General features: G+C 35.3%; 1 protein-coding gene across 1 annotated transcript in view; it reads left to right on the top strand.

Annotated features, from left to right (window-relative positions):
- The window catches only part of UVRAG (UV radiation resistance associated), a 359730-nt gene that overhangs the window by 179916 nt on the left and 165830 nt on the right, over positions 1–13984 (top strand). The window contains 1 exon segment of the mRNA XM_061202856.1: positions 3225–3330. Coding sequence (XP_061058839.1) covers positions 3225–3330 — 106 coding nt within the window.

The raw sequence follows: 13984 nt of genomic DNA, 5'->3' as shown, positions 1-13984 counted from the left end.
ATTTTGAAGTTATAGATATAGAAAACTAGTACGTTAGTCTTTTAGTCTTTCACTGATATCAGTAAAAATAATCAAAATCTTGGGACTGACTTTTATATGCAGGCATTAGTCGACCTTCAGTCAGCAATATATTTTGAGTGCCTTTGTGCCACATTCTCTGCTAAGTACTGGGAATGTAAATGAAAAAAATGAGTGTTTTTTTTTTCTTTTTTCCCAGAAATCTAGTAAAGAAATAGATAAGGAAATAGGCAGTTGCTGTAAAATGTGGTTCTATAATCTTTGTTAGTGTTGTTGTATACATGATGCTGTGGATCTCCATAGGAAGAAGTGCCTCTACCTGTCTGGAACAGTCGGGAAGGCCTTTGAAGAAGGTATGCTTGAGCTGCCTGTTAGTGGGTTTGGGAGTATGCTTATCTGTTAAGAGAGAGTGAAGCTTGTAGGCAGATAGAACAGCTCACTCAAAGGTACAGAAGGAAGAAATGGCATGAAGTGTTTGGGGAGAGTTGTTAGTAGTGCAGCATTGCTGGAGTTGCGCGTGCAAGGTAAGAATATCAGAAACGAGGTGGGGACCACATCACAAAGGGCCTCTCCTTGCTTTTAAATTTCTTTAGCATCACCTTTGTAGGCGAGTATTGCCATCAAGAGAGTGTGTACGCATTCACACCCAGAGCAGGAGGCAATAGGATGGAGGATAATCTCCTCTATTGGATTCCTTTGGAGTCCTGAGGAAGTTGCAGAAGAACTGATCTCATGAGTAATCTCATAAGATTTGCTCCTTTTTAGATGACCTAAGAAATCCTCAGTAACTATCAGGTAACTTCTGAAAGTGCAGAATATGTCATGAATATTTTTAGTGCAAGGTGTCGTAATAATAATGTTGGCAGAGGTGTTGATGCCATCAACTCCCTGATAAAATTAACGTCCTCGTATGTAGGATAACTTTCAGTTTAGGACAGTTGACCAGTTTTAAAAATCGGAAGTAAAATTTACATACCGTGAAATACTTAGATTTCAAGTTTAAATTCTGTGTATCCTCCTGTGCGCCTCACCCCAATCAAGACATGGAACATTTCCATCACCTCAGGTAGTTCCTTAGTTTGCCTTGCTCTCTACCCGTCAGTCCTGCCTCACCCAGGCAGCTAGCCACTCTTGATTTCTGTCACCATAGATTGCTTTTACCTGTTCTTGAACTTTGTTTAAATGGAATCATATAGTATGTACTTTTTCGTTCCTGGCTTTTTTCACTCAGCATAATGTTTTTTTGAGATTCATTCATATTGTTGTGTATTTCAATGTTGTGTTCCTTTTTATTGCCGAGTAGAATTTCACTGTATGAGTATACCACAATTTGCTTATTAATTCTCCTGTTTGATGGACGTTTGGATTGTTTTCTATGAACGTTCTTATACATATCTTCTTGTGGACGTGTTTTTGTATTTCTTGAGTAAATGGTAAGGAGTAGAAATACTGGGTCATAGGTTAGATGTATGTATAACTTTACAAGAAACAGTTTTCCAAAGTGATGATACTATTTTATACTTCTATCACCGATGCATGCAAGTTTCAGTTGCTGCACATCCTTGCTAGCATCAGGTGTTGTCATTTTAATTTTAGTTATTCTGACAAGTGTGAAATGCTATCTCATTACGATTTTAATTTTCATTACCATGATGACTAAGATTTTGAGCACCTTTTCCTATGCTTATTGACCTTTCTTATATCTTCTTTTGTGAAGTGTTTCACTCTTTTGCCCATTTTTAATTGGGTTGTCTCTTTGTTACTGGTTTGTAAGAGTTCTTTATATACTCCAGGCACAGTACTTTGTCGAATTAATGTTTTACAAATATTTTCTCCCAGTCCATGGACTGCTTTTATATTTTCTTAACAACATCTTTAGATGAAAAGACATTTTTTATTTCGGCAGTGCCTAATTTATCCATTTTTAATTTTAAGGTTAGTGCTTTTTGTGTCTTCTCCAAGAAATCTTTGCCTACCCCAAGGTTGCAAGAGATTCTGTGTTTTCCTCTACAGATTTTATGACTCTAGCTTTTATGTTTACTATGATCTCCTTGAATTAATTTTTTTTGTGCTGTGAGGTAGGGAATGAGATTCATTCCCTACCTCACAGCAACTGTGTTTATCCACTGTTCCAGCACCATTTGTTTAAAAAACTTTCCTTTTTCCATTAATTTGCCTAGGTTCCTTTGTCCAAAATCAGTTGGCCATATATGTGTAGGTCTGTTTCTATACTCTTTATTCTGTTCCATTGATCTGTTGTTTGATCCTTATGCCAGTACCAGATTGTTCTGATTACGTAGCTTTATAAAAAAGGAAGTCTTGAAATCTGGCAGATTTAAAGATTGGTTTATCTCTTCTAGATTCTTTGTTTTTCTATATAATTTATAGTATCAGCTTCTTAATTTCTACAAAAAGAAGCACACATACACACAAAAACAAAGCCTGTTGGAATTGGGATTGTGACTGTGGAATTATTGACCCATATATAGAAATATAACTGAGTGTTTGTTGATCTTGTATCCTGTGACATTATTAGTTCTAGTAGTTGTTTTGTGGATTCCTAATGATTTTCTACATGAAAATCATGTTACCTGTGAATAAAGACAATTTGACCATTTTTAGTATGTACATGTATACAAAATATATAAGCTATACTTGAAGACAAAGAGACAAAGAAAAACACAAACCCATAATTAAAGCAAAAAAGAAAAATAGTTAATTTTTTCAATGCTCCTTGTTTCAAAGGGGCTGTTGCTTTAATTCAGTCTTCTTAACTTGGGATTATTGTTAATTTTTTTTTCTTTATGGATACCCAACAAGTAATAGCCTTCATAGCAGTGGGTTTTTTTGGTGACTTTAGTAATGTAGTTAATTTCTCTGGCCTCAGTTTCCCATCTGTAAAATGATATAGTTCAATCAGATTATTTTCTAAGGTCTCTTTCAGATTCCTGTGAGTTCTTCATTTTAGCTCTCAATATATCACAGACAGTCAGATGGGTATAGAAAGGGTGTTTTTAGAACATATCGTGACTCTTGTTATTTCCCTGTTGTAAATATGCTAGAGAATTGTGAAATCATCAGTTGAGTTCATTATTAATTCTCTTTATCCTGGAAACTTTGTCCTCATTTTGTTCCATTTATGCCTGTGGCTCTGTGTTGAGTTTATAGTTAACTCACTTAAATTTTTCTACAACTTTTATTTCTAGGCTTCATAGAGCCCAGTGTGCAATTAAACAGACTCAGGTAACTGTTCAGAAAATTGGAAAGGAAATTGAAGAAAAACTAAGACTCACATCTACAAGCAATGAGCTGGTAGGTTTTTATATATTAACCTATTTAAATTCCTTGACTTTAAATATTGTGATCACCGTATTCTTCTTGTATTTATTCCCCTCTTTTTTCCCCAAAAAAACTTCAGGTAGTTTTTTCTTTCTTTTTCTTTTTTCCTCTTAATGTTTCACTGAGACTTCTGTTGGCATTTAAATGTTATAAATAAACTTTCCCATCTGCTAATAGTGTAACATACAAAGTGCCTGCCTTTTTATGCTAGTTGAAACTTTAGATTACATACAATTACTTAGAAGATAATCAAAAGATATTTTATTAATATCTTATAAATGTGAACTCTAGACATGAACTGTATAGTGAATGAAAAATAGCTGCCAGAAGAAAAAAAATAATAAACTGTAGATAGTAATCTGCTTTTAAAAGATGAATTTAAAATTATTTGGATTGAATTTAATAGGTTAGTTTATGGACAGTATTCTCTTTTGGGAAAGATTCTTTTAATGAGGTATTTCCAAAGAAATAGAAATTCCAATCCAAATGGACAGATTTAAGATTTTAGTATAATTTTGGGGTTGCTTTATACTCTTCCTAGTGGGGAAAAAAATATTAATCTTGGAATGAAGATTCTGTCTTTTTAAGCAGAATAGTGGGTATAACCAATAAATGGAACTTTTCTCAAAATGAAGTCACAGTGCTAATGATAGCTTTTGATGAAATTTGTGCTATAGATAATGATACTTAAAACTCAAATCTTCAAATTAAGTCCGAAGTGAAAAATTTTAAGTATTTGTTTGCACAAACTCGATACCATAGATAGGCAGTATCTTCCAGCTGTCGTTCACAGCACTATCAACTTGGCAAAAGGTCTTTACGTCCCCAAACAGAAGTTCCATTATCTATAAGGTTTGTCTGAGATAATAATTCAATGGATGAACTATAGAAAGCAACACTGCAATTAACCTATAGAGACTTCTCTCTCCTGGAATTTGAAATTAACAGATGATAAAGTATTTAATCTATATAAAACTGCTGACTTTGACCTATAAATGGCAGTGTCATATAGTTCAGTCTAATATGTAAAATGGCTAGTGCTGTACCTGGCACATAGCAGGCATACAAAATATGGTAGCTGCAATAACTATGGTAGTGACACCTTTTATTCATACGACTTTTCACACCTATGGAAAATCTTCCACTTTGGAGACGCTATTAAACCACCTCCTTTTGTAACTTAGGTCCAATAAAGGACCAAACTCCAGGCCACAGATACATTGGAGGAGGAGGAAAAATAGCTAATTTTAATCCTTTCTGTAGTGTACAAAAATACCACATTTTTAGAGCCTTTGGGGAGAAACTGCTAGGTTTTTTCTTATTTTCCTCTCTCAAGGCTGGGAAATTACTTATTTCATTAAGTGACAGCATATGCTTTGTCTCAGTATGGAAAAATGTATGTTTAATCCTATTTTTCTAAAATATAAGTGGTGACACGCAGAGCAAGGTGATAGAATGTATGAGTTTAAAGAGGTCAGGTTCAGAGGTTCACTGTGTGTTTTTATGCGGCCTAGTCAACATATAAGAAAATCACTGGATTTTTGAACTGAAAGTGAACCTAGAAATCTAGTTCCCTTATAACCTCACTTAAAACCACACTCCCCTCAGTACCTTCTGTCCCCTTCCCTGTTTTGTTTTTCTCCATAGTATTTATTACCCTTTAACATGCTATACACTTCATATATGTATTTTATTTGTCTGTCTCTCTAAACTCTGTGAGGAGAGGGATTTTTGTCTATTTTTTTTTTTTTCCTCACGGCTGTATTTCCCAGTGTCTAGAAAGTGTTTGACACGCGGTAGGAGCTCAGTAAATACTTGATGAATTTAAGGATGAATCTAGTGTAATCTCTTTTTAAAAGAACAGGAAAATGAGACCTAAAGAAAGTAAGCAACTTTCCCATGATCATTGACAAATAGAGACAGAAATTTTGGTTTCCTTGTCTCCTTTCAGAGAGTAATACCAGGTACTTGTTTGTTATCTACTGTAAGGTTTACCTGTAGGAAATTAGAAGCCCTTACTATTATATTTTTTTCTTCATTCCCTTTCCAAATTGGCCCAAGGTCATTATACTTCAACCCAAGCATTTTCAATATATAAGAATTAATTTTAGTCTAAGTGTAAATACAGTCAGAAGGCATATTTGATGTGTAAAGAAATCAGATTACCTTCTAAGATCAAATGTAATTAACTGTATAGAAGAAATTGGGTTCATACTTGATGACTTTCGAAACTTTGACATCTTCTCGTCAATGTCCAACATAATTTTTTGGCATTTAATTATGTTTTTTAGGAAATTTCTGCTGTTGTCATTTTGAATTTTTGCTTAAATGTTTTGGATTTTGTCAAATTGCCTTTCCTTGTATCTGTTGAGATAATTTTATGTTTTTCTCTTGTATTATGATAGTGAAGTACATTGATTGATTTTTGAATGTTCATCCAACTTAGGATTTCTAGGGAAAGCCCCTCTTGTTCATGATGAATTATTCTTTTTATGTATATTTCTAGATTCAATGTGCTAAAATTTTGTAAAGGATTTTTGCATCTATATTAAGGTGGAATATTGATCTGAAGTTTTGTTTTCTTGTCATCTTGTTTGGTTTTGTTGGTGTAATGTTGGTCACAACTAGTGAATTGGGAAGTGTTTCCTCTGTTTTCTGGAAGAGTAAATGTAGAATTGGAATTATTTCTTAAAGGTTGGTAGAATTTACCGGTGAAGCCATCTGGGCCTTTGTAGAATCTTCTTTATGGGCTTTGAGTTAGGAATTTAATTCTTTAATAGTTGAGGTGTTACTGAAGTTAGCTACTTCTTGAGTAGGCTTTGGTTGCTTGTGTCTTTCAGGGATTTGTGCATTTCATTTAAGAGGTGGTCTTTTTAATTTTAGCTATTGGGTATATAGTGCTTTCTTATTTTGGTTTATAATTGTATTTCTATTATGATAATTTTTCATATCTTTATTGGTTATCTTTCAAGAGGTGTAATTTTAAATATTTTTGCCCATTAGGAAAAGAAAAACTCTATTTAGATTTACAGAAAACTTGTAAAGATAGTTCAGAAAGGTTCCATACATCTTTCATCCAGTTTCCCTTAATGTTAACTTCTTGTATAGCCATGTTACATTTGACATGGTACATACAACTTGGTATATCATCAAACCAAGAAATTAACATTGATACATTACTATTAACTGTGGATTTTATTCAGGTTTCACCAGTGTTTACACTATGTCATTTTTATTTTACAACAGTTTTAGATTTATAGAATTATTACAAAGATAGTACAGAGAGTTACCCTGTAAACCCCACACCCAGTTTCTCCCATTATTAACATCTTACCTTAGTATGGTACATTTGTCATAATTATTGAACCTGTATTGATAAGTCATCATTAACTAAAGTCCATGCTTTATTCAGATTTCCTTAATTTTTACCTAATGTCCCTTTTCTGTTCCAGGATCTCATCCAGGAAACCATACTGCTTTTAGTAGCTAAGCTTCCTTAGACTTTTCTTGGTTGTGAAAATTCCTCAGACTTTGATTTTTCTGATGACTTTGACAGTTTTAAGGATTACTAGGTCAGCTGTTTTATATAATATCCCTTGATTGGGGTTTGTCTGATGTTTTGTTGTGATTAGACTGGATTCTAATGTCTTTTTTTGTTCCAGTATCCAGTCTAGGACACCACACTGGTTTTAGTCATCATGACTTCCTAGGCTTCTCTGATCTTTGACAGTTTTTCATTCTTTCCTATTTTTAAATCACCATGACTAATCACTGTTGATAGTAACCTTGATCACTAGGTTAAGGTGATGTCTCCCAGGTTTATGCACTCTAGAGTTCCCTTTCCCTGCTCAATTTTTCGAAAGCCAGATTCTAAGCCCAGCCTCCACTCCAGAGGAGGGAACTGAAGCTCCACCTCCTGGAGGGGAGACTATCCACACACATTATTTGGGTACTTTGTGAGGAAGATTTGTCCCTTCTTCCACACATTTATTTATTCAGTTGTTTAATTATCAGTATGGATTTGTATCTATTTATTTTATACTTTAGGTTACAATCTGATACGATGTTCTTTATTTCCTTGCTTCAACTGTGGCATTGAGAGCTCTTTCAGGATGGCTTCTGTGTCCTTTTGACATGCCCTCATCTCTTTTTTGTTCGTTTGTTTTTTAAAGCAAGTTCTTAATTTCTGGCACTATGTGATCTGGACTCATCAGGTATTTTCCCTGTCTCAGCCCTAGAATCAGCCATTTCTCCTAGGAATCCTGTTTCTTTCATTGAATAATGGAATTTAGAAACAAGATCTGGGCACTGGGTGTGCTTGTTGCTTCTGAGTTGTAAGTGCTTCTAAGCCCTCTCAGTGGACAGAGCTGGTATATACAGGTATCTGTCTTGCTATGTATTAAACTTAACATACATTTATTTATCTATTTTTTGCTGCATTGGCTCTTTGTTGTTGCGCGCGGGCTTGTTCTGGTTGTGGCGAGCGGGGGCTACTCTTCGTTGTGGTGCGTGGGCTTCTCATTGCGGTGGCTTCTCTTGTTTCGGAGCACAGACTCTAGGCACGTGGGCTCAGTAGTTGCAGCGTGTGGGCTCAGTAGTTGTGGCTCGCGGGCTCTAGAGTGCAGGCTCAGTAGTTGTGGCACACGGGCTTAGCTGCTCCACGGCATGTGGGATCTTCCCGGACCAGGGCTCGAACCCGTGTTCCCTGCATTGGCAGGCGGATTCTTAACCACTGTGCCACCAGGGAAGTCCCTTCCCTCATTTTTAAATGGAACTTTTGTCTTCTTATGCTGTGGTTAAAGACTGTGTGGGCATGCACGTGTGTGTGTGTGCGTGTGTGTGTGTGCGTGCGCGCGCATTTCTGGATACAAGTCCTTTTTCTGATATGTGTGTTGGCAGTATTTTCTTCCAGTCTGTGTCTTGCCTTTTTGTGTTCTTAATGATGCTTTCTAAAGAGCAAAAGTTTCACAGTTTGATGAAATCCAGTGTATTTTTTTAATTTATTTTATGGTTAGGGCTTTTTGTGTTCTTTCTAAGAAATCTATGCCTAACCCAAAGTCACATAAATTTTCTTCTGTGTTTTGTTCTAGAAATTTTATAGTTTTGGGCTTACATTTAGATCTATGATCCATCTCAAGTTTTTTTATAAGTTAAGTGAGGTAACAAACTCCCTTATTATTATAGCTTTGTTGTCTTAAAACCAGATGGGGTAAGTTCTCCAGCTTTGTTCTTTTTAAAAATTCCTGTGGGTTTCTAGGTTCTTTGTATTTACAAGTGAATTTCAAAATAAATTTATCAGTTTCTACCAAAAAAAAAAAAAAAAAAGCCTGCTGGAATTTTGATTAGGATTTATAGATCAATTTGTGGAGAATTGCAATCTTAACCATATCGAGTTCTCCAATCCACGAACATGGCATATCTCTCTCTTTTTTCTAAATAAATTTATTTATTTTTATTTATTTATTTTTGGCCACGTTGGGTCTTTGTTGCTGCACATGGGCTTTCTCTAGCTGCGGAGAGCGGGGGCCACTCTTCATTGTGTTGCGTGGGCTTCTCATTGCGGTGGCTTCTCCCGTTGGGGAGCATGGACTCTAGGCGCGCGGGCTCAGTAGTTGTGGCACATGGGCTCAGTAGTTGTGGCTCACAGACTTAGCTGCTCCACGACATGTGGGATCCTCCCGGACCAGGGCTTGCACCCGTGCCCCCTGCATTGGCAGGCAGATTCTTAACCACTGCACCACCAGGGAAGTCCCGGCATATGTCTCTTTTATTTTGATTTTTTCTTTAATTCTCTCAATAATATCTTACAGCTTTCACTGTAGAGATTCTGGGCATCTTTTATTAGTGTTATTCCTAAGTATTTTATGAGAGGTTTTTTTGTTTTGGGCATTATTGCAAATGGGATTGTTTTTGAAATTTTGTTTCTCATTTGTTTCCTGCAAGTATATAAGAATACAGTTCATTTTAATTTAGTAATCTTGCATCTTGCAATCTTGTTATATTAACTTATAAATTCTAGTAGTTATTTTGTAGATTTCTTGGGATTTTCTATATAAACAATCGTACCTGCAAACTTGGACTGCTTTATGTGCTTTAATTTTTCTGCCTTATTTCAGTAGCTAGGGCATACAGTACAATGTTGAATGAAAGTGATAAACATGAAATCCTTTACTTGTTCCTGATCATAAGGGGAAATCATTCATCCTTTCTCCATTAAATATAATGTTAGCAATGCCTCTTATTGGCTTTAGGAAGTTCCCACTTATTCCTAGTTTCTGAATTTTTATCGTGAATGGATGTTGAATTTTGTCAAATGCTTTTTCTGCATTTATTGAAATAAATGATCATGGCATTTTCTTCTTGATTCTGTTACTACGGTGAACTACATTGATTTAATTTCAAGTGTTTAATTAACATTGCATTTATGGAATAAACTAATGGCTACAATATATAGAGTACGATCTTTTTTATACCTTGCTAGATATGATCTGGTAATAATTTAAGAGTTTTTGTGCCTATATTTATTAGGGATATTGGGAAGCTGTGTTTTAAATTACTTTGTTAGATTGGTATTAGGATTATGGTAGCCTGGTAAAATTAGTTGGGCAGTGTTCCTTTTGCCTACTCCACCTTGACTAGAAGCGGAAGCCTCCTGGATTTTTAACATTTTCAAATAGTCTGCCGAGATTTCATGTCTTTTTATTCATTATGAGAATAACTTTTTTTTCACTTAGCATATTTGCAATAGTGACTTTCTTTGATAATTTTAACATCTGGGTCATCTCAGAGTTGGCATATGTTGATTGTCTTTTCCCTAGAGAGTGAATCACATTTTCCTGGTTCTTCGTATATTGGGTAATATTGCATAGTACCCTGGACATTGTGAGTGTAATTTTGTGGAATCTCTGGATTTTGTTGCTTTGTTCCAAAGAATATTGATGTTTTAATTCTAGCAGGTAGTTAACTTGGTTAGGCTCAAACTGTCATGCCTGCAATGGACATTGCCTCAGATTTCAGGTCAGTACTCTCATCCTTAGGCACAGCTGCTCTCTGTTTGCCTCATGCAGGTATGATTTAGGATTCGGAAACTCAGATTGAATTTAAACAGAATTTGGGGTGCCCCATTCTCTGGCTTCCTCCATTCTGGTGGCCTTGATTGCCTAATCTCTTTTCCCTGGTTCCTCCTGCCAGAAAGATACTTGTCTTTGTGCTGGTGTTTAACCATAGACACCCTCTGGGCAAAGTCACAGAAAAGGGGAATTTCACTCCTCGTGTTGGTTGTTTGCACCAGGTTCTGAGTTTACCCCAAAATCTGCCTGCCATTGATCAATTTTTAGAATCCTCATGTAGTAGCTTTTTGTATTTTATCTAGAGTCTATAGCTGTTATTTATGGAAAGACCAGTTTGATAGGTACTTATTCTCTTATATCAAACGCAAAACTCCTGTATGTTTTATTATTACATATATTTTTGCTTTATCTCCCTAGCTGGACCTGGGTTCTAGGCCTGATATTGCCACTGAGTCTATGAAATTAATGGATTGGATTGAATATTTTCTAAGGAAAATTTTGCCCTTTCTTAGTGGCTGAGCAGGTATAGGTACAATAGAAACAATCTGTAAATGACGTTTTAAAGCAAATTTGTTAACTTACAGGACAACTGCCATAGTTCTAAAACTTTTTTTCAGATTGTTAATTATTTCCATTTTTTGATGGGAAAACTAGTATAGATGAATAATGCCCTAAACCACTCAAGACCCCTTTATACTCGAAATATTGTAAAGATCTCAAGGAATTTAGGGTATATCTATTGATAATGCCTAGGTTAATAAAAGACAGATGAATCCTCACATTTACTTCTGCAATCAATCTGTTGTGATATCACAGATCTTATAGACTGGAAAACTCCACTATACAGTTATGAGAAAATGAGAGTGAAAAAGGGAGATAGCAGCTTAGTATTATTATGAAAATATTTTTGATCTCACAGACTGAAATGGTGTTAGGAATCCTCATGGTTTCCTGAACCATACTTTGATAGCTTTTGCCTAAAAAGCCTTTTTGGCTCCAGCGTAATCTACAAGAAGAAAATTGTTTAATATGTCATTTACAGATTGGTGTGTCATACTGAAAAGAATCTTTAACATTGTCCATCACTGTCTTTGTAAAGATGCATAAAAAGGAGTATGCTTGCAAAGAGATGAATGTATCTGTGATTTTCAGATCACAGACAGTGTTGTATAAAAACACTAAAATCCAATCAAAAGTGATCCTTTGGAGATGTACATATGACATTAACTATACTTGGAGTAAACAGGTAAGTAGAATGCAGAAACCATTAGAAGATATTATACTTATGGAACATTAAGATCTTTGAGTACTTAGATTCATTTGAAAGGAAGCAGAACCAGATTCCACTTGGTCAGGGTTTGTTTACTCATCAGAAATTAGAGCCAACAATCCTGGTTTTGAATGACTTGATTTATTTCTGTAAATGGGTCAGTTTTTGCACGTGGACCGTAACACAAACACACTATACACACACCTTCCTGTATTAGTTTAGTATTTAGACTAACTTGTACGCTTAGTTCTTTGATTCTAGTAAACATAACCCAATTTGAGCATGTACCCTGGAATAGAGCAGATTAACCCCCCTACCTATGCATATCCCTGTGTTCTTTGAAGAGTTGTTTTTCTTTTCTATTTTTTTTCTCTACATAGGTAGAATCTAGTTTACATATTTTGTGGAGAAATTCAAGTTAAGGAAATTGAACACATCTCTTTGTGGAAAAAGATTGCTTCCTAAGAATTTGTATATTTTTTCCCTCAGTGATGTAAAAACACTGATCACACTGCTGGATTACCAAAGAAACCCAGATTGTTTCCTGATTCCTCTTTCTTTCATGATAAGCAGCCTCACTGACTTTTGGTCTTTGTTTTTACAGGGAGTTGGCAGGGCAAAATGGCTTTTGTCTCCACCAGACCCAAGCCCTTAGAAAACAGAAACTGTTTCTCATTTATCTAGAAGCACGTAGTAGGCCCTTCATAAATATTTGATTCATTCAGAAAAAAATTGCTTAGGAATGTTTTATATTTCATAGAGTTTTCCAGTCAAATATAATAATGATGATTGGAAATAAGCTTTACTGCTGGAATGTCTTTAACAGATGATCATACCATCTGTTCAGAATCAGTATTTCAGAGATGAGGAAGAAAGCATTTTGGGTGAGAAACGATAGCTGTAAAGTACTTTCCACACAACTGCCAAAAGTCATTTTCCATGCCCATTGCCTCAACAAGGCCATACCATTACTCATCTCACTGAGTACCCATGCTTCCTCATTGTCTGTGAATCAAATAGAGGTGCTGAGTTTTTTCTTTTAAAGTTTTCCACCAGCTCATCCCAGGGCTTAGTAACCTATTCAGTTTACTTAATGAATGTTTTTTTCTCCCCATTAAAATTTTACTTAGTATATGTCTTAGGAAGGAGACTGTTTGGTTAAGATTTTTGTCATGGAAAATGATGGAAAGCATATTATTGACACTATTGATAAAGACTAGGAGAGAAGGGTACATACCTTCATAGTGCAGTAATTGTGTGTGAATGCAAACATGTGCAGGCACATATATGTTCATTGTGGGGGTAGGATTTCAGATTTTATCTGGAGGCAAATTGTGGCAAGGTATTTGGATTAAAAGGGAGTCAGAGTAAAGTTTAAACCATGGCTTTATAGGTTGAAGTAGGAAATATTTTTATGGAAAGATAAGTTAACAAACTTATTTGGTAAACTTAATTGTATCTTTGGTAGAACGTGTCTGGGATTTGTTTTATTAAATGAACATTCAGTAAAATTGACTTTTTTGAGGTACAGTTCTATCACTTTTTAAAAAATGAACTTTGTGTTTTAGAGTAGTTTTAGGTTTACAGAAAAATTGTGCAGAAAGTACAGAAAGTTCCCCCCCCATTTCTTTTGTTATTAACATCTTATATTAGAGTGACACATTTGTTACTATTGTTGAATCAATATTAATACAATATTATTAACTAAAGTCCGTAGTTTACCTTCGGGTTCACTCTTAGTGTTGTATAGTTCTATGAGTTTTGACAAAGGCACAGTGTCATGTATCCACCATTACAGCGTCATACAGAATAGTTTCACTGGCCTAAAAATCCTCCATGCTTCACCTATTTATACTTTTTTCCCTCCCTCAGAACACCTGGCAACCACTGATCTTTTTATTGTCTCCACAGTTTTGCCTTTTTCAGAATGTAACATAGTTGGAGTCATACAACATGTAGCTTTTTCAGATTGGCTTCTTTTACTTATAGCTATATGCATTTAAGGTTCCCTCATGTCTTTTTAATAGCTTTTCATAGCTCATTTCTTTTTATTGCTGAATAATGCTCCATTGTTATTGGATATGCCACAGTTTATCTTTTGACCTATTGAGGTACATGTTGGTTGCTTCCACGTTTTGGCAATTATGAATACAGCTGCTATAGGCATTTATGTGTAGGTTTTTATGTGAACACAAGTTTTCAGCTCATCTGGGTAAATATCTAGGAGCACAATTGCTGGATCATGTAGTAAACCTATGTTTAGTTTTGTAAGAAACTGCCAGCCCAT

This window comes from Eubalaena glacialis, chromosome 10, assembly GCF_028564815.1.
Source record: "Eubalaena glacialis isolate mEubGla1 chromosome 10, mEubGla1.1.hap2.+ XY, whole genome shotgun sequence".
NCBI classification, from domain to species: Eukaryota; Metazoa; Chordata; class Mammalia; order Artiodactyla; family Balaenidae; genus Eubalaena; species Eubalaena glacialis.
The sequence above is the reverse complement of the archived record's forward strand: the minus strand, read 5'-3'. Positions and strand labels throughout refer to the sequence as shown.